The following is a 20000-nucleotide window of genomic DNA, read 5'->3' as shown; positions in this document are numbered from 1 at the left end:
TAAAGGCGCTTCGACGTGCGTGCCTTGTCAGTGGCCACTGTGAGGACATAGCTGCGGTGGAAGTAATAGTCTCTGACCGTCGTCAGCCGGAACGGAATATGCGTCAAACAGACCGGTGCACGCGCCGAGTGTGGACGATAACGGTCGAAGAGGACCGCTGTAGTCCCACCGGGGTCGGCTTCGCGCAAAGCGGTGACACGGTGTATCAGAAGGGCCGCACATTTCCGGGAAAATTCAATGAGGCCGAGGCCGCCATCGGCCTTCGGCAACGTACAGGTCAGCGCATCAACCTTGAACAGCGCATGCCGCCACAAGAGCCAGTATACTGCTTGCGAGATGGCTCGGCCGATCTGCTTCGGCAGCGTAAGGAGTTGGGCGACATACCATGCCCGTGATAGGAGATAACCATTAATCAGCTGGATGCGTTGATGGAGGTCGAGCCGTCGATCAGCGTGGCTCACGCAAAGGCCCCTGATGCGTGTGAGAAGCCGCCGCCACGTGAGGGTTAACATACGCTGCGGACAGGCAGTCACCTCAAGACCCAAGATACGCTGTTCCCCCACAACGCGGTACCAGGGGCGTTCGACGGTCAATGATCGTGGCCCTAGCGGAAGCAACACGGTCTTGTTGGGATTTAACTGAGCACCGGAGGCCCGTTCATAAACGTCGAGAACGCGGCGAACGGAATCGATGTCCCTGGCGTTAGCAACGAACACACCAACGTCATCGGCGTAGGCTGCACAGCGGAAGGTGACGCCTGGGAGAGCGACACCGTCGACCAACCGGCCAATGTCACGCAGCAAGGGGTCCAGCGCTAAGGCAAACAAATACATCGACAAGGGACACCCCTGTCGAACTGACCGCCTGATGGGAATGGGGCGCGACCGGCAACCGTTCACCACGATAGTGGAATTCGCCCCATCCAAGAAGTGCCGGATGATGCGTATGAAGCGCTCCCCAAAACCCATCCGCGACATAACGCCCAGCAGGTAAGGGTGCGAGACCCTGTCAAAGGCACCGGCGAAGTCCAAGGAAAGAATGGCAGCCGGAGTGCGAGTGTCAGCGGTGAGGAAGACAACATCGCGGTACAGGGAAGCGGCGGTGAAGATGTTCCGACGCGAAACGCCACAGGATTGAGTGGGGCAAAGAACCTTAGTCATCGCCTGTTTGAGACGAGAGGCCACGCATCGTGCCACCAACTTATAGTCAGTGTTAAGGACAGTGATAGGACGCAGGTCTTGAGCTCGACAGTGACCAGTCACCTTTGGAATAAGGGCAATACGTCCAGATAAAAAGTCGGCGGGTAAGTCGCATCCAGCAAAAATCTCCTCGCACATTTTGCAGAAACGGTCGCCGAGCAGGTCCCAAAATTGTTGGTAGAACTCATAAGGGAGACCGTCGGGGCCAGGTGACTTGCGTCCCGGACAGGCACGGAGGACAGATGTGAGGTCAGCGAGTGTCAGGGGCTCGGTTAAAGAGCCGCGGTCATGACGATCCAAAGAAGTTGGCACCCCACTGACAAGTGCACGTTGGGCGGCGACGTCGACCTCAACATCCTGGAAGAGGTGCGTGAAATGGTCCGTCAGGTGTTGGAGGACGTCACGGTTGTCCGTGATACGCGCACCATCGTCTGTCTTAAGGCGCAGAATGGTGTTCTTCTTGGCACGAGTTCGTTCAGAGGCAAGGTGATAAATGGATGGCTCCTCGCCTTCAATCAGGGATGCAGAACGACACCGCACCACCATACCATCGGCTTTCTCCCGAGAGAAGCGAAGGATTTGCGCCTTAATTTTGTTGAGGCGCATGTGGAGCTGATCGTACCTATCAGCAGGAAGAGTCAGGGCGTCAGTGAGACACTGCTGATAGAAGGCCAACGTGCTACGTTTCCAGTGGGCGACGTCGCGACTGTATTGCCGGATAACACGTCGCAGCCGGGGCTTCGCACAGCGGAGCCACCAAACCACCGTGGTAGGGTACCGGGAAGTGTCCACGAGACAATCCTGCCACGTTTTCGTGACGAGAGCACGAAGTTCGGGCAGGGATAGATGAAGGGTATTCATCTTCCAAGAGGTGCCACGAGGAACCGGGACGGGACCCGCGATACGCAAGGAACATGAGTACGCACAGTGGTCACTAAAGGCCACGGGTATGACTTGGACGGCACAAAGGGCGGGAGTCAAATCAGCCGAGACATAAACACGATCAATACGGCTGGCTCCAGTGGGATAGATGTGGGTAAATTGCGTGTAGGCGGGATGGAAGTGGCGCCACGTGTCAGTAAGGTCAGCCGCCTGAAGGAGTGAAGCGAGCGCTTCACACCGCATAGGCGTCGGGACCTGATCAACTTCGGCAACCACACAGTTGAAGTCTCCGCCAAAGACGATAGGGCGACGAGCTGCTAAGAAAGGGGGGAGATCAGACTGAAAAAGTGTTGTTCTGTCATGCCTGTGGTTAGCACCGGAAGGAGCATAGACATTTAGAAAAAGGACATCTTGAAGGATACATGCAAGAACGCGACCGTTGGGTAGCGTGGTAACGTGGGATGGAGTAAACTCTGAGCGGTAGAGCAAAGCAGTACCCCGCCGGGCGTCAGGGTCGATGTTATACAGTGCCTCATAACCAGCAAGGTCAGATAGAAAAGGGGCACAAACCTCCTGGAGAAAGACCACATCAAACGCACCAAGGCGGAGAAAGTCCTTTAGAGATCGAAGTTTGACCGGGTTGGAGATGGAATTGATATTGATCGTTAAAAGGGAGAGGGCTCCCGGCGGACGGTCAAAGGCAGGCATGGGAGAGCAACACAGAGGAGACAACGGCAGATAGGGTTACGGCCGTAGGGAAGCAGGTGTGGAAATATCCACACCAGAACCCAGCGATATCACCCCGGACGTGAGAAACAAATACGAAGCAGCTCATGTGGGGAAAGCCCCACTCAATCACGCATGTCATCGCCCTCGTCGTCAGCCCAGTTCAGGCCTCCCCCATCGGCAGGATAGTCTGAGCCAGGCGGCGCAGACGCGTCGGACACAGTAGGATGTGAAAGGGTACGAGTACGCTGCATTGGTTGGTCGCTACCCTGGTCATGTTTCCGTTTTGCAGGGATCGCTCCACGATCTCGCGAGGAACTGATAAGAGCCTCTAGTTGCCGAGCAGTTTGCCGCATACCGCCCGAGCGGTCAGCGGAAACAGAGCGGGAAACTGAGGAGGCCTGAGAGTCAGCCTCACTGCCGCTCTCAGGGGGACGTAAACCGTCCGCCTCCTCCGCCGGCTGGTCCGGGTTCGCCTTCTTGCGCCGATGACGACGGCGGGGGGACTTAGCGTCATCTGCCGGGAGGGGCGGGGTAGGAAGAACGACCTCCATCTGTTCGACAGCGACCACATCACTCGTAATAGTAGGCACATCAGACGCCGCCGGCGGTACCGCCACAACGGGCGTCTGGTCCGGGACGGGTCCGTCAACCGGTGCACTGGGTGCCGGTTGCACTGCTTCTGGCGGGGGCGACACGTCAGTTCGCTCAGCGGGACGGTGGGCAGCGCCCGCCACTACCTCGCTGAGGAGAGGCACAAGGTCGGTACCAGCAGTGCGTTCCCGCGGCAGTTGTACAGGACGCCGGCGCGGGCAGTCCACGCGGAGATGCTCTGTCGATTGACAAAGGGAGCAAGTCTGCGGTTGCCCAATATAGGTGATCTGGGCCCTGGTACTCGCAACATTTATATACGACGGGATGTGCTGGCGGAGGTCCATGCGGACACTACGAACGCCGCTGTTGCCCTGGAAACGGTAGGCACTTCCCCACTTCTCATTCGTGATGCTGAGCACCGTGCCATACCGCGACAGGACACGGCCGATTACGTCATTGGGACACTCAGGGGGTACGTTAAATACCCGCACAGTCCGTATCCCAAAGCCAGATGGCACAATATGCACTGTTCCGACAGTTCCATCGAAGTAGCGGAACGGATGTTCGCCCGCGAGTGCCAGGCCATACTTTTCGTATTTCTCCTGGTCGAGAAATTTCACGAATAACGAGAATAAGACAAAATCCAGTTGAAAGGTGTCGACGTCGTTTTCCGGTACTTTCAGATCACCAAATATCCATTCCTGTATTTCAAAGGCCGTAGGCCGTCTCGCTGCTCTGTCGAATACGCATTGAATACTGTTCGACCGGTTCGACATATTCACCGCAAAAATATCAACGCTGGAAAAACCAAGAACAAACGAAACGACCACGAAACGCGACTCGCGACCCGCTACAGAGCACAACGGACCGCTCCGACCGCGGGGTGCTTCTTAGCCAAAAGGCCGAGAAGCGATAAGGAAAAACCGCAGTGGAAGGGCCTAAATGCTTGCAGCGTGTGCGCTCCACTTGTGGGAGTGACAAACGGTGGTACGGGCCGATATGGCAACAGGCGACCGTCGAAAACATCGCAAAAGCAAGAACAGGAAGAATCGACAATTCACGAGAGCACTCGTCAACAGCCCAGTACTACCGTCCATGTCCAAGAGTAATCTGCGACTCCCATTTGAACGCCGCTAGCTGCCAGGGCAGTGGAGAAGCCGTGAGTCCGCCCCACAGCAGCTCCAGGCTGGCGCGAGCTACATCGGCGCGAGGCTGGCGCGAGCTACACCTAGCCGAGTGCTTGCATCGTCCACCGCCTACTGCATACGTGTGCACACGCATTCTGCGTGCGTGCGGCGGCGGCGGCGGCGGCGACGACGACGTTCGCGAGGAGCTAAGGATATAACTCCAAAAAATGTAATTAAAATTATCTGTGGCCGGACCATAGGAGACGCCAACGACGCATCCGAAGGCACTGCTCTGGGCCACGATAAATTACCAGCCTAGTGTAATGCGGCTGCATGAGCGGTCCGGCTAACGGCAAAAAAAAAAAAAAAAAAAAAAAAAAAAAAAAAAAAAAAAAAAAAAAAAAAAAATGCTTGAGATAATCTTAAATTAATTAAAAGAAATCGTAGTGTGTAGGCAGCTAACTACTGGGCACATCGACAACTACGACAAGTTTAGCTACCAGCGGAATATCTGACCACTGCAGAATATTAACTCATTTCAGTCTGTGTTTTAATTAATTTTAGGTGGGCCGATCCCGGCGGTACTGCAATGCCGGGCCAACCCGCGACAGAGGTGGAGCAAGCCCCTAGCACTCCGTCATGAGCCAAAAATGAGTTTAATAATCTGGTCCTGCGATGCAGGACGTATCAGATATTAAGCTGATAAGAACAGATTTTTATTTTCCGAGATAATTCTTAGTTACAGTTTTAAGAAGTATAAATTTAAGAAAGAATATTCATGACTCTATATAAATCGAGTATTACAAATGTAATCAAAATTTTAAGTTAAAATATATAGTAAACGGTTCTAACCGCACTTAAATAGTTGAATCTTATTCTAATTCGTGGGTTAAGCCCACTACTTAAATATTGGAAGACCGCGTTAGGCGCGGATGCTTAAGTATATTACCTTAAGATTAATTCCGCGATAGGCGCGGCCTTAGATAATTCACACTGGGGAAAGTTTGGACCTAGTTTTAGGGTCTATTTTATTTATTGCATTCTTCTCCATGCCCTGACAGCACACTGCACATGCACGGCTGCCAGCGGCTGGTGTGCCACGCACGCAGGCGGGTCACACACAGCCGGACTTCTCCCCTCTGTCCGCCTTGCGGCAGACGTCACCGGGGTGTCGTGGCAGGAGGGCGTTGCTTCCCACGCTGGCTGGAGACTGCCGGGCAGTAGGCACACGTTCGGCGCCGCCCAGCACCGCGCCAACCGAGGTGGGGGCCATATTCGGCGGACACCACGGAGGGAGGGGCACCAGGCAGCACCGCACGCACCGCTACTGACTCGGCACTGCTGCAGTGCGGCGCGAAGATGGTGTAGCGCCGCGGTCCCGCGTCGTGGAGGAGAATCTCGACGCCGACGTCACGAAGGCACCGACCTCGAAGTTCTCCGACGACTGCAGTCTCGAAGGTCTCGCAGCCTGACGTCAGAGCATGCCACAGTCTAGGGGGACACATACTGGCGGTGGCCAGTAATGTGTTCCACGTAAATGTCGCGGGACCACTTGATGGTGTCAGACACCATCAGCCGCCGCATCAGTTGGCAGTAGCGGCTAGCGATGCCTAGGTGCCGAAGCACTGCATCGTTCTGGCGGTCCCACGCCCCCAGACTGCCGACAACCAGGGCGTCGACAGTGACGGAATAGCCGCGAGCGGCTAATCCGCGCGCAACGTCGGCGTACTTTATCCTCTTCAGTTGCCGAGCGTTGTCGAGCGCAATCCGCCTGTTCTCGAAGGGGATTGTCACATCGACGATGGTTACAGTCTTCGCGACCTCGTCCGTTATTACGAGGTCCGGACGCAGCCCACTGCTGTCCCCTATGACGGCTTGGTTGATCCTGATGTCAGGAACAGCAGTGTTTCCTCTTCTTGGCCGCCCTGCGACTGCTGTCGCGAGGCGGTTGAGGACCGCGTTGTGGCGATACTGCAGGGCTGCTGAGTGCACCATGCACGCGTTAATTACGTGCGGGAGCGTCTCGTTGTTGTGGCCACAGCGTCGGCAGGCTTTGTTGTTGTTGGCCCGCCCATCAAAGCGGCGACAACCGTTCAGAGGCACGACTCCGAGCCTGGCGCGATGGATAAAGCGCCAGTCTGCGAAGCGGGTGTATTTGCCTCCCGCTATGAAGTGGTTGGACGCTGTGGATTCCCTGGTGCACTCGAACACCTTCCCCTGGTCCGGTTTCCTGAGTAGGATGTGGCGCAGGCGCTGCCTCAGACACTCGCGGAGCGTCCGCGAGAGAAGACGTTTGGCGCCCCCTCCCACCCGGACATGCTCGACGCCAGTGTTGGCGGTGCGTCCCACGCTGTCATCATCGTGCTGCGGTCCATCGCCGCCATCTTCGAGGTGTCGTGTAGTCCCAGGCGCCGCCCCCTCCGTGGCCGGCTGCGTCACCCCTCCGATGCCGCCGTGTTCCGCGTCGTCAGCGATGGCGGGTCGGCCGCCGACCTCCACCTGCAACTCAGAAAGCAGCTCACTCCAGCGCCAGGTGACGCCACGCGGCGCTAGGCGCCTTGTGGCGTTCCTGACGCGCGTCCACAGTGACTGGATGTCACCTCCGTCGCGTGCGAGGTCACCCTCAGTGCTGCCGCTAAGGTAGGTGGCCAAGTCGGAACGACTCGGCTCCCTCCCCAGTCGGCGGCGCGCGGCCGTAGTTAGAGTGGCCCAGGCGATGTCGCGGACGGTGGCGTCGTCGCAGTGCAGCATGCGGAAGCCGTGGACGATGGTGGAGATGTCCGCAGCGTCCGCGAGCGGCGTCAGGCCGCATCCTCCCTCTCCCAGCGCGAGGTACAGCTGTTCGGTGGACGCACGCTGTGGGAGGAACAGCCATGATTTGACAGCCGCTTTCACTGCCTTGTCGAGTGCAGATAGCGGCCCCTTGCGTACCGCTCCGCCCCGCATGACAAAGTCAAGCCTAGGGAGGAGAAAGACACGCACAGCGTCAATCTTCTGCCAGGGAGCCAGCAGGGAAGCGTCCAGGTGCTGCAAGTCGCGTCGAATTGCCGCGATCGCATCCGTTGGCGTCTGCGTGACTTTGTACCCGGTGGGAACGCCAAGATGGAGGTAGGCGTCACCCGCACCGAGCACGGCTGGTTCTCCCCCTTGCAGGGCGAATACCGAGCCTAGTGTCTGCCGACGGCGGATGTGTAGCGTGGCACACTTCGACGGCTTGAAGGTAAGCCCGGCCCACGTCGCCGCCTCACCCACAACATTGAGGAGCGTCTGCATCGCCTCTGAATCCCGCGCCAGAAGCACGATATCGTCCGCATACGCCAGTGCACTCACACTGACGCCGCTAAGCGGAATACCACACTCATTTCTGAGTGAGGTTGCGGCGCGAAGTACCGGCTCGAGCGCGAGATTAAAGACGATGGGCGACAGTGGACAGCCCTGCTTGACCCCCGCCTGGATCTCTATCTCCTCCGTTAGTCCGTCAGATGTACGGACGCGGGTGGAGCAACCATCGTACATGTCGGCAATTAGACGGTGCAATTGCTCTGGTAGTCCCATCCTGCTCAGTACTCCAAGGAGGTGAGCGTGAGGCACTGAGCCGAAAGCATTCGCCAGATCAAGCCAAGCAAAGCATGCTTGGCCTCCCCTGCGCCTTGCATCGTCAATTGCCGTCTGCACAATGAAGTTGTGCTCGTAGCAGCCTTCAAACGTGCGGAAGCCCTTCTGTTCTGGGGAGAGCAGGTTCAACCGCTCTGCCCAGAGAGAAGTGCGGTCCGCAACGATTGCAGCAAAGAGCTTAGAGATGGTAGAGCTCAATGCTAAAGGCCGCCAGTTTGTCACGTCCGAGACGTCCCCTTTCTTGTGGATGAGGACGGTAGTGGATATTTTCCACTGCACCGGAGTCTTCCGCTCTTTCCAGCAGCGCGAGAAGATCTTAGCTAGCACGTGGCAGCCAGGATCCTCACGTCGCAAGTCCGAGTAGGTGACTCCGTCTGCCCCAGGAGCAGTATTGCTCGCCTTCTGGAGCCGCTGTTGCACCTCTGAAGGTGTGATCGGCAGCAGGACCTCCTCGCTGACATCAGGAGGCGTGGTGGCGGCAAAGTCCGGGACAGCAGCTGGTGCATCTGTAACGGAAAAGTCGGATTTAGAGTATATTACCTTAAAGTGCTCCGTGAGCACGTTGCCATCGATTTGGCAGTACGGCGACGTCTCGCCAAGGACGCGCTGCATCGCCTTGCGCCGGTCCGCGCGGTACAGCTTCTGAATCTCAGACGCTGCATTCGCGTCGTACCGACGCTCAGCGGCCGCCGCGCGCCGTGCGCCACGTCCACCGCGCCGCCCACCGCGGCCGCGTGTAGGGGCAGGGGGAGGGGGATTGGCAGCAGCGTCGGCGCGGCCCTGGCCGCGGTGCGCTGCTGCTGGTGGCCCATCCTGTCGACATCCGGCTGCCTGGCGTTGTGGCTTCGTCTCGGCGATCTCGGCGATGAAATCCTCGACGGCCGCGACGAATGCGTCCCACGGTTGGTTGTGGACGCTCTCCAGGGCCGCCAGCCAGCGCCGCTGCCTCTCCGTTAGCCGAGCGTCGGCCGGGGGAGGGGGGGGCGGAGCTGCCTCAGTTGCGCCCTGTTCGGAGGGTACAGGGGGGCCTGTCAGGTCTGGTGTAGGACGGGAGCCTTGCGGCGGGAGGTTGGGACTGGGCCGGGTGTTACGGCGTCGGCGTCTCCTCTTCTTGCTGCCAGTTCTCGGAGACGCAGCTGCAGTCCCTCCGTTCACGTCGCGCCGCTCCGTCGTCTGCGTCGGTGGTGGTGCCGTGCTGCCATCTGGCGTGGGCCGCTCAGTGCTGCTTTCGATCGCCGCGCTGGTGACAGGTGGCGCAGCGGTAGCAGCAGGGGCCGGTGTAGCTTGCGCCGGCCTGGCGCTCGGGTCGGGCGCTCCGCGGCTGGTGTTCGCCGCGCCGCCAACAGATGGCCCGGCGGTCACCAGCGGTCCGCCGCCGGCGCGAGAAACACGGGGTGTAGCTCGCGCCGGCTGACCGGACGCGCCGGCTCGCCCCGGGCCGCTGCTACGCGGACTGGGTGCCCGACGATCGCTACCAGATGGCGCAGTGGTCGTAGGGGTGGCCGGTGTAGCCCGCGCCGGCCGGGCGTCTCGAGGTGTAGCTCGCGCCGGCCTGGCGCTCGGGCCCGGCGCACCGCGGCTGTTGTTCGCCGCGCCGCCAACAGATGGCCCAGCGGTCGCCCGCGCCCTGCCGCCGGCGCGAGATACACGAGGTGTAGCTCGCGCCGGCCGCCCAGGCGCGTTGGCTCGCGCCGGGCCGCTGCTACGCGGACTGGGCGGTATGATGCGCCGTCGGTCCGGGGGCGGTGGTCTGCGTCCTGCAGCACGGCGTCTGTCCCTCCGTGGGGTGACTACGTGCCACTCATGATCTGCAACAGGAGCTTTTTGGTTATTAGCACTCCCTGCCTGAGCGGAGACGGAGTGACGGGCGTCACTCGACGTAACCGCCGGCAGGGCAGAGGAAACGCGGCGCGTGTACGTCTGCGACCGCACAAGCACCACACCATCCGGTGCATCCGCCGGGCGCGCGGCCTTTGGTGCGTCAACCGGCGGCGCGGCTGCGCCGTGAATGACAACACCAACGGTCGCGGCGAGCGAGGCAGCCTGCCTGCCACTGCCCACCCGCACCGCAGAGCCACCTGTTGGCGGCGTAGCGAATGCGGGCGGCAGTCCCAGGCCGGTACCCACGCTCCCGACAGATGGCGGGCGGGAGGCGCCTGAGGCAGCCGCACGACGTGGCCAGCGTACGCCACTGGGTGCAATGGCCGGCGCGGGCCGCGGCGAGCCGCGGCCCATGCCGGACACAGCGCCTCTGGCCGGAGCGACGCGTTCGGCGGCAGGCGTCGGCAGCGGGCTGCCTTCACCTCCCGAACTTGCGCTCGGCACTCGTGGCGACGCGGTTGACGTCGCGGAGCGTGTCGGCAGGGGGATGCCAGACCTCCTCGGCGTGCGCACACAAAGTACACACGACGCGGGGGTGGCAACCACCGCCGTCCTGGGCGTCGCAGACGCCTGCACACTCACACAGGGTGAGGGCAAGGCAGCCTGTGAGCCCACCACGCTGCTGCGGGTCAGGACCGCCGCGTAAGTTAATCCTAAGTCCAGCCGGTCTGTCCTACTAGCTTCGGGGACCGGACTGGGCTGTGGCCATAGCCCCTCTCTATTATCTAAGGCTAGGCGGCCTATGGTACTAGCTTCCCGAGCCGCTTTCGCCTGTGGCTTGCGCCCAGCACTAACTAAGGACGAAGGGCCTGTCCTACTAGCTTCGGGGGCCCTCGCCTGTGACCTCCCGCCGGCTGACCTCTCTGGGTGCCCCAGAGAGCCAGACACGGCATCGTGTCCCATACTCACTCTCCCCCGACTGGCAGCGCCGGGGGTTGCGGAATCTGCATTGCAGAGCCGCTGGTGTAACCGCAGCGTCTTCAGCCGCGGGTCGCGTCGGCCGCAAAACAGACACTCGAAAACGGGAACCGTTTCCGGGTCGTGCAGCCTCCTATAGTGGCGGAGAAGGGCCGAGTGGTCCTTGTACTCGCCAAAAGTAGGTCTCCCGGCAGCCTTGGTGACGAAGCAGATCCGGCAGCGGAAGACCTCCGCCGGCAGCGTCACCACAAGCTCCATTGTTCAGGTCGCGGACCTGAAACAGGAGAATAAAAGCGACCGCTTCCCGGTGCAGAAATCAGCCCATATCAGCCCATATTAAGCTGATAAGAACAGATACTACACTTTGATCTTAGCCAAAAGGCCGAGAAGCGATAAGGAAAAACCGCAGTGGAAGGGCCTAAATGCTTGCAGCGTGTGCGCTCCACTTGTGGGAGTGACAAACGGTGGTACGGGCCGATATGGCAACAGGCGACCGTCGAAAACATCGCAAAAGCAAGAACAGGAAGGATCGACAATTCACGAGAGCACTCGTCAACAGCCCAGTACTACCGTCCATGTCCAAGAGTAATCTGCGACTCCCATTTGAACGCCGCTAGCTGCCAGGGCAGTGGAGAAGCCGTGAGTCCGCCCCACAGCAGCTCCAGGCTGGCGCGAGCTACATCGGCGCGAGGCTGGCGCGAGCTACACCTAGCCGAGTGCTTGCATCGTCCACCGCCTACTGCATACGTGTGCACACGCATTCTGCGTGCGTGCGGCGGCGGCGGCGGCGGCGACGACGACGTTCGCGAGGAGCTAAGGATATAACTCCAAAAAATGTAATTAAAATTATCTGTGGCCGGACCATAGGAGACGCCAACGACGCATCCGAAGGCACTGCTCTGGGCCACGATAAATTACCAGCCTAGTGTAATGCGGCTGCATGAGCGGTCCGGCTAACGGCAAAAAAAAAAAAAAAAAAAAAAAAAAAAAAAAAAAAAAAAAAAAAAAAAAAATGCTTGAGATAATCTTAAATTAATTAAAAGAAATCGTAGTGTGTAGGCAGCTAACTACTGGGCACATCGACAACTACGACAAGTTTAGCTACCAGCGGAATATCTGACCACTGCAGAATATTAACTCATTTCAGTCTGTGTTTTAATTAATTTTAGGTGGGCCGATCCCGGCGGTACTGCAATGCCGGGCCAACCCGCGACAGAGGTGGAGCAAGCCCCTAGCACTCCGTCATGAGCCAAAAATGAGTTTAATAATCTGGTCCTGCGATGCAGGACGTATCAGATATTAAGCTGATAAGAACAGATACTACACTTTGATCTTAGCCAAAAGGCCGAGAAGCGATAAGGAAAAACCGCAGTGGAAGGGCCTAAATGCTTGCAGCGTGTGCGCTCCACTTGTGGGAGTGACAAACGGTGGTACGGGCCGATATGGCAACAGGCGACCTTCGAAAACATCGCAAAAGCAAGAACAGGAAGGATCGACAATTCACGAGAGCACTTGTCAACAGCCCAGTACTACCCTCCATGTCCAAGAGTAAACTGCGACTCCCATCTGAACGCCGCTAGCTGCCAGGGCAGTGGAGAAGCCGTGAGTCCGCCCCACAGCAGCTCCAGGGCGGCGCGAGCTACATCGGCGCGAGGCTGGCGCGAGCTACACCTAGCCGAGTGCTTGCATCGTCCACCGCCTACTGCATACGTGTGTGTGTGTGTGTGTGTGCGCACACGCATTCTGCGTGCGTGCGGCGGCGACGACGACGTTCGCGAGGAGCTAAGGATATAACTCCAAAAAATGTAATTAAAATTATCTGTGGCCGGACCATAGGAGACGCCAACGACGCATCCGAAGGCACTGCTCTGGGCCACGATAAATTACCAGCCTAGTGTAATGCGGCTGCATGAGCGGTCCGGCTAACGGCAAAAAAAAAAAAAAAAAAAAAAAAAAAAAAAAAAAAAAAAATGCTTGAGATAATCTTAAATTAATTAAAAGAAATCGTAGTGTGTAGGCAGCTAACTACTGGGCACATCGACAACTACGACAAGTTTAGCTACCAGCGGAATATCTGACCACTGCAGAATATTAACTCATTTCAGTCTGTGTTTTAATTAATTTTAGGTGGGCCGATCCCGGCGGTACTGCAATGCCGGGCCAACCCGCGACAGAGGTGGAGCAAGCCCCTAGCACTCCGTCATGAGCCAAAAATGAGTTTAATAATCTGGTCCTGCGATGCAGGACGTATCAGATATTAAGCTGATAAGAACAGATTTTTATTTTCCGAGATAATTCTTAGTTACAGTTTTAAGAAGTATAAATTTAAGAAAGAATATTCATGACTCTATATAAATCGAGTATTACAAATTTAATGAAAATTTTAAGTTAAAATATATAGTAAACGGTTCTAACCGCACTTAAATAGTTGAATCTTATTCTAATTCGTGGGTTAAGCCCACTACTTAGATATTGGAAGACCGCGTTAGGCGCGGATGCCTAAGTATATTACCTTAAGATTAATTCCGCGATAGGCGCGGCCTTAGATAGTTCACACTGGGGAAAGTTTGGACCTAGTTTTAGGGTCTATTTTATTTATTGCATTCTTCTCCATGCCCTGACAGCACACTGCACATGCACGGCTGCCAGCGGCTGGTGTGCCACGCACGCAGGCGGGTCACACACAGCCGGACTTCTCCCCTCTGTCCGCCTTGCGGCAGACGTCACCGGGGTGTCGTGGCGGGAGGGCGTTGCTTCCCACGCTGGCTGGAGACTGCCGGGCAGTAGGCACACGTTCGGCGCCGCCCAGCACCGCGCCAACCGAGGTGGGGGCCATATTCGGCGGACACCACGGAGGGAGGGGCACCAGGCAGCACCGCACGCACCGCTACTGACTCGGCACTGCTGCAGTGCGGCGCGAAGATGGTGTAGCGCCGCGGCCCCGCGTCGTGGAGGAGAATCTCGACGCCGACGTCACGAAGGCACCGACCTCGAAGTTCTCCGACGACTGCAGTCTCGAAGGTCTCGCAGCCTGACGTCAGAGCATGCCACAGTCTAGGGGGACACATACTGGCGGTGGCCAGTAATGTGTTCCACGTAAATGTCGCGGGACCACTTGATGGTGTCAGACACCATCAGCCGCCGCATCAGTTGGCAGTAGCGGCTAGCGATGCCTAGGTGCCGAAGCACTGCATCGTTCTGGCGGTCCCACGCCCCCAGACTGCCGACAACCAGGGCGTCGACAGTGACGGAATAGCCGCGAGCGGCTAATCCGCGCGCAACGTCGGCGTACTTTATCCTCTTCAGTTGCCGAGCGTTGTCGAGCGCAATCCGCCTGTTCTCGAAGGGGATTGTCACATCAACGATGGTTACAGTCTTCGCGACCTCGTCCGTTATTACGAGGTCCGGACGCAGCCCACTGCTGTCCCCTATGACGGCTTGGTTGATCCTGATGTCAGGAACAGCAGTGTTTCCTCTTCTTGGCCGCCCTGCGACTGCTGTCGCGAGGCGGTTGAGGACCGCGTTGTGGCGATACTGCAGGGCTGCTGAGTGCACCATGCACGCGTTAATTACGTGCGGGAGCGTCTCGTTGTTGTGGCCACAGCGTCGGCAGGCTTTGTTGTTGTTGGCCCGCCCATCAAAGCGGCGACAACCGTTCAGAGGCACGACTCCGAGCCTGGCGCGATGGATAAAGCGCCAGTCTGCGAAGCGGGTGTATTTGCCTCCCGCTATGAAGTGGTTGGACGCTGTGGACTCCCTGGTGCACTCAAACACCTTCCCCTGGTCCGGTTTCCTGAGTAGAATGTGGCGCAGGCGCTGCCTCAGACACTCGCGGAGCGTCCGCGAGAGAAGACGTTTGGCGCCCCCTCCCACCCGGACATGCTCGACGCCAGTGTTGGCGGTGCGTCCCACGCTGTCAACATCGTGTTGCGGTCCATCGCCGCCATCTTCGAGGTGTCGTGTAGTCCCAGGCGCCGCCCCCTCCGTGGCCGGCTGCGTCACCCCTCCGATGCCGCCGTGTTCCGCGTCGTCAGCGATGGCGGGTCGGCCGCCGACCTCCACCTGCAACTCAGAAAGCAGCTCACTCCAGCGCCAGGTGACGCCACGCGGCGCTAGGCGCCTTGTGGCGTTCCTGACGCGCGTCCACAGTGACTGGATGTCACCTCCGTCGCGTGCGAGGTCACCCTCAGTGCTGCCGCTAAGGTAGGTGGCCAAGTCGGAACGACTCGGCTCCCTCCCCAGTCGGCGGCGCGCGGCCGTAGTTAGAGTGGCCCAGGCGATGTCGCGGACGGTGGCGTCGTCGCAGTGCAGCATGCGGAAGCCATGGACGATGGTGGAAATGTCCGCAGCGTCCGCGAGCGGCGTCAGGCCGCATCCTCCCTCTCCCAGCGCGAGGTACAGCTGTTCGGTGGACGCACGCTGTGGGAGGAACAGCCATGATTTGACAGCCGCTTTCACTGCCTTGTCGAGTGCAGATAGCGGCCCCTTGCGTACCGCTCCGCCCCGCATGACAAAGTCAAGCCTAGGGAGGAGAAAGACACGCACAGCGTCAATCTTCTGCCAGGGAGCCAGCAGGGAAGCGTCCAGGTGCTGCAAGTCGCGTCGAATTGCCGCGATCGCATCCGTTGGCGTCTGCGTGACTTTGTACCCGGTGGGAACGCCAAGATGGAGGTAGGCGTCACCCGCACCGAGCACGGCTGGTTCTCCCCCTTGCAGGGCGAATACCGAGCCTAGTGTCTGCCGACGGCGGATGTGAAGCGTGGCACACTTCGACGGCTTGAAGGTAAGCCCGGCCCACGTCGCCGCCTCACCCACAACATTGAGGAGCGTCTGCATCGCCTCTGAATCCCGCGCCAGAAGCACGATATCGTCCGCATACGCCAGTGCACTCACACTGACGCCGCTAAGCGGAATACCACACTCATGTCTGAGTGAGGTTGCGGCGCGAAGTACCGGCTCGAGCGCGAGATTAAAGACGATGGGCGACAGTGGACAGCCCTGCTTGACCCCCGCCTGGATCTCTATCTCCTCCGTTAGTCCGTCAGATGTGCGGACGCGGGTGGAGCAACCATCGTACATGTCGGCAATTAGACGGTGCAATTGCTCTGGTAGTCCCATCCTGCTCAGTACTCCAAGGAGGTGAGCGTGAGGCACTGAACCGAAAGCATTCGCCAGATCAAGCCAAGCAAAGCATGCTTGGCCTCCCCTGCGCCTTGCATCATCAATTGCCGTCTGCACAATGAAGTTGTGCTCGTAGCAGCCTTCAAACGTGCGGAAGCCCTTCTGTTCTGGGGAGAGCAGGTTCAACCGCTCTGCCCAGAGAGAAGTGCGGTCCGCAACGATTGCAGCAAAGAGCTTAGAGATGGTAGAGCTCAATGCTAAAGGCCGCCAGTTTGTCACGTCCGAGACGTCCCCTTTCTTGTGGATGAGGACGGTAGTGGATATTTTCCACTGCACCGGAGTCTTCCGCTCTTTCCAGCAGCGCGAGAAGATCTTAGCTAGCACGTGGCAGCCAGGATCCTCACGTCGCAAGTCCGAGTAGGTGACTCCGTCTGCCCCAGGAGCAGTATTGCTCGCCTTCTGGAGCCGCTGTTGCACCTCTGAAGGTGTGATCGGCAGCAGGACCTCCTCGCTGACATCAGGAGGCGTGGTGGCGGCAAAGTCCGGGGCAGCAGCTGGTGCATCTGAAAGAGAGAAGTCAGATTTACCATAGATCTTTTTAAAGTGCTCCGTGAGCACGCTGCCATCGATTTGGCAGTACGGTGACGTCTCGCCAAGGACGCGCTGCATCGCCTTGCGCCGGTCCGCGCGGTACAGCTTCTGAATCTCAGACGCTGCATTCGCGTCGTACCGACGCTCGGCGGCCGCCGCGCGCCGTGCGCCACGTCCACCGCGCCGCCCACCGCGGCCGCGTGTAGGGGCAGGGGGAGGGGGATTGGCAGCAGCGTCGGCGCGGCCCTGGCCGCGGTGCGCTGCTGCTGGTGGCCCATCCTGTCGACCTCCGGCTGCCTGGCGTTGTGGCTTCGTCTCGGCGATCTCGGCGATGAAATCCTCGACGGCCGCGACGAATGCGTCCCACGGTTGGTTGTGGACGCTCTCCAGGGCCGCCAGCCAGCGCCGCTGCCTCTCCGTTAGCCGAGCGTCGGCCGGGGGAGGGGGGGGGCGGAGCTGCCTCAGTTGCGCCCTGTTCGGAGGGTACAGGGGGGCCTGTCAGGTCTGGTATAGGACGGGAGCCTTGCGGCGGGAGGTTGGGACTGGGCCGGTTGTTACGGCGTCGGCGTCTCCTCCTCTTGCTGCCAGTTCTCGGAGACGCAGCTGCAGTCCCTCCGTTCACGTCGCGCCGCTCCGTCGTCTGCGTCGGTGGTGGTGCCGTGCTGCCATCTGGCGTGGGCCTCTCAGTGCTGCTTTCGATCGCCGCGCTGGTGACAGGTGGCGCAGCGGTAGCAGCAGGGGCCGGTGTAGCTTGCGCCGGCCTGGCGCTCGGGTCGGGCGCACCGCGGCTGGTGTTCGGCGCGCCGCCAACAGATGGCCCGGCGGTCGCCAGCGGCCCGCCGCCGGCGCGAGAAACACGGGGTGTAGCTCGCGCCGGCTGACCGGACGCGCCGGCTCGCCCCGGGCCGCTGCTACGCGGACTGGGTGCCCGACGATCGCTACCAGATGGCTCAGTGGTCGTAGGGGTGGCCGCTGTAGCCCGCGCCGGCCGGGCGTCTCGAGGTGTAGCTCGCGCCGGCCTGGCGCTCGGGCCCAGCGCACCGCGGCTGTTGTTCGCCGCGCCGCCAACAGATGGCCCAGCGGTCGCCCGCGCCCTGCCGCCGGCGCGAGATACACGAGGTGTAGCTCGCGCCGGCCGCCCAGGCGCGTTGGCTCGCGCCGGACCGCTGTTACGCGGACTGGGCGGTATGATGCGCCGTCGGTCCGGGGGCGGTGGTCTGCGTCCTGCAGCACGGCGTCTGTCCCTCCTTGGGGTGACTACGTGCCACTCGTTATCTGAAACAGAGGCTGCTTGTTTAGTAGCACTCCCTGCCTGAACGGAGACGGAGTGACGGGCGTCACTCGACGTAACCGCCGGCAGGGCAGAGGAAACGCGGCGCGTGTACGTCTGCGACCGCACAAGCACCACACCATCCGGTGCATCAGCCGGGCGCGCGGCCTTTGGTGCGTCAACCGGCGGCGCGGCTGCGCCGTGAATGACAACACCAACGGTCGCGGCGAGCGAGGCAGCCTGCCTGCCACTGCCCACCCGCACCGCAGAGCCACCTGTTGGCGGCGTAGCGAATGCGGGCGGCAGTCCCAGGCCGGTACCCACGCTCCCGACAGATGGCGGGCGGGAGGCGCCTGCGGCAGCCGCACGACGTGGCCAGCGTACGCCACTGGGTGCAATGGCCGGCGCGGGCGGCGGCGAGCCGCGGCCCATGCGGGACACTGCGCCTCTGGCCGGAGCGACGCGTTCGGCGGCAGGCGTCGGCAGCGTGCTGCCTTCACCTCCCGAACTTGCGCTCGGCACTCGTGGCGACGCGGTTGACGTCGCGGAGCGTGTCGGCAGTGGGATGCCAGACCTCCTCGGCGTGCGCACACAAAGTACACACGACGCGGGGGTGGCAACCACCGCCGTCCTGGGCGTCGCAGACGCCTGCACACTCACACAGGGTGAGGGCAAGGCAGCCTGTGAGCCCACCACGCTGCTGCGGGTCAGGACCGCCGCGTATGTTAAACCTAAGTCCAGCCGGTCTGTCCTACTAGCTTCGGGGACCGGACTGGGCTGTGGCCATAGCCCCTCTCTATTATCTAAGGCTAGGCGGCCTATGGTACTAGCTTCCCGAGCCGCTTTCGCCTGTGGCTTGCGCCCAGCACTAACTAAGGACGAAGGGCCTGTCCTACTAGCTTCGGGGGCCCTCGCCTGTGACCTCCCGCCGGCTGACCTCTCTGGGTGCCCCAGAGAGCCAGACACGGCATCGTGTCCCATACTCACTATCCCCCGACTGGCAGCGCCGGGGGTTGCGGAATCTGCATTGCAGAGCCGCTGGTGTAGCCGCAGCGTCTTCAGCCGCGGGTCGCGTCGGCCGCAAAACTGACACTCGAAAACGGGAACCGTTTCCGGGTCATGCAGCCTCCTGTAGTGGCGGAGAAGGGCCGAGTGGTCCTTGTACTCCCCAAAAGTTGGCCTGCCTGCAGCCTTGGTGACGAAGCAGATCCGGCAGCGGAAGACCTCCGCCGGCAGCGTCACCACAAGCTCCATTGTTCAGGTCGCGGACCTGAAACAGGAGAATAAAAGCGACCGCTTCCCGGTGCAGAAATCAGCCCATATCAGCCCATATTAAGCTGATAAGAACAGATACTACACTTTGATCTTAGCCAAAAGGCCGAGAAGCGATAAGGAAAAACCGCAGTGGAAGGGCCTAAATGCTTGCAGCGTGTGCGCTCCACTTGTGGGAGTGACAAACGGTGGTACGGGCCGATATGGCAACAGGCGACCTTCGAAAACATCGCAAAAGCAAGAACAGGAAGGATCGACAATTCACGAGAGCACTTGTCAACAGCCCAGTACTACCCTCCATGTCCAAGAGTAAACTGCGACTCCCATCTGAACGCCGCTAGCTGCCAGGGCAGTGGAGAAGCCGTGAGTCCGCCCCACAGCAGCTCCAGGGCGGCGCGAGCTACATCGGCGCGAGGCTGGCGCGAGCTACACCTAGCCGAGTGCTTGCATCGTCCACCGCCTACTGCATACGTGTGCACACGCATTCTGCGTGCGTGCGGCGGCGGCGGCGGCGGCGACGACGACGTTCGCGAGGAGCTAAGGATATAACTCCAAAAAATGTAATTAAAATTATCTGTGGCCGGACCATAGGAGACGCCAACGACGCATCCGAAGGCACTGCTCTGGGCCACGATAAATTACCAGCCTAGTGTAATGCGGCTGCATGAGCGGTCCGGCTAACGGCAAAAAAAAAAAAAAAAAAAAATAAAAAAAAAAAAAATGCTTGAGATAATCTTAAATTAATTAAAAGAAATCGTAGTGTGTAGGCAGCTAACTACTGGGCACATCGACAACTACGACAAG

The 20000-nt window shown here is 59.7% G+C and overlaps 2 protein-coding genes, 3 non-coding genes and 2 pseudogenes across 5 annotated transcripts; all 7 read right to left on the bottom strand.

Annotated features, from left to right (window-relative positions):
* Positions 1 to 5087: 5087 nt before the first annotated feature.
* LOC126485593 (U2 spliceosomal RNA) lies at positions 5088 to 5286 on the bottom strand. Its single transcript, XR_007588036.1, has one exon. It is a non-coding gene; the product is annotated as a U2 spliceosomal RNA (small nuclear RNA).
* A 733-nt stretch (positions 5287 to 6019) lies between these two features.
* Positions 6020 to 13778, bottom strand: LOC126484686 (uncharacterized). Its single transcript, XM_050108281.1, has 2 exons — positions 13628 to 13778; positions 6020 to 8649 (listed from the first exon to the last, which is right to left on the bottom strand). Exons 1-2 carry the CDS (start codon positions 13776 to 13778, stop codon positions 6020 to 6022), a joined length of 2781 nt encoding a protein of 926 aa, XP_049964238.1.
* LOC126485600 (U2 spliceosomal RNA) lies at positions 11225 to 11336 on the bottom strand (annotated as a pseudogene).
* LOC126485558 (U2 spliceosomal RNA) lies at positions 12107 to 12299 on the bottom strand. The gene has a single exon (XR_007588025.1). It is a non-coding gene; the product is annotated as a U2 spliceosomal RNA (small nuclear RNA).
* Positions 13065 to 13263, bottom strand: LOC126485591 (U2 spliceosomal RNA). Its single transcript, XR_007588034.1, has one exon. It is a non-coding gene; the product is annotated as a U2 spliceosomal RNA (small nuclear RNA).
* A 218-nt stretch (positions 13779 to 13996) lies between the features above and the next one.
* LOC126484685 (uncharacterized) lies at positions 13997 to 16732 on the bottom strand. The gene has a single exon (XM_050108279.1). It carries the CDS (start codon positions 16730 to 16732, stop codon positions 13997 to 13999), a length of 2736 nt encoding a protein of 911 aa, XP_049964236.1.
* Positions 16733 to 19202: 2470 nt separating this feature from the next.
* Positions 19203 to 19314, bottom strand: LOC126485603 (U2 spliceosomal RNA; annotated as a pseudogene).
* Between the last annotated feature and the right edge of the window lie 686 nt (positions 19315 to 20000).

Source organism: Schistocerca serialis, chromosome 6 (assembly GCF_023864345.2).
Source record: "Schistocerca serialis cubense isolate TAMUIC-IGC-003099 chromosome 6, iqSchSeri2.2, whole genome shotgun sequence".
In the NCBI taxonomy this organism is placed as follows: Eukaryota; Metazoa; Arthropoda; class Insecta; order Orthoptera; family Acrididae; genus Schistocerca; species Schistocerca serialis.
The sequence above is the reverse complement of the archived record's forward strand: the minus strand, read 5'-3'. Positions and strand labels throughout refer to the sequence as shown.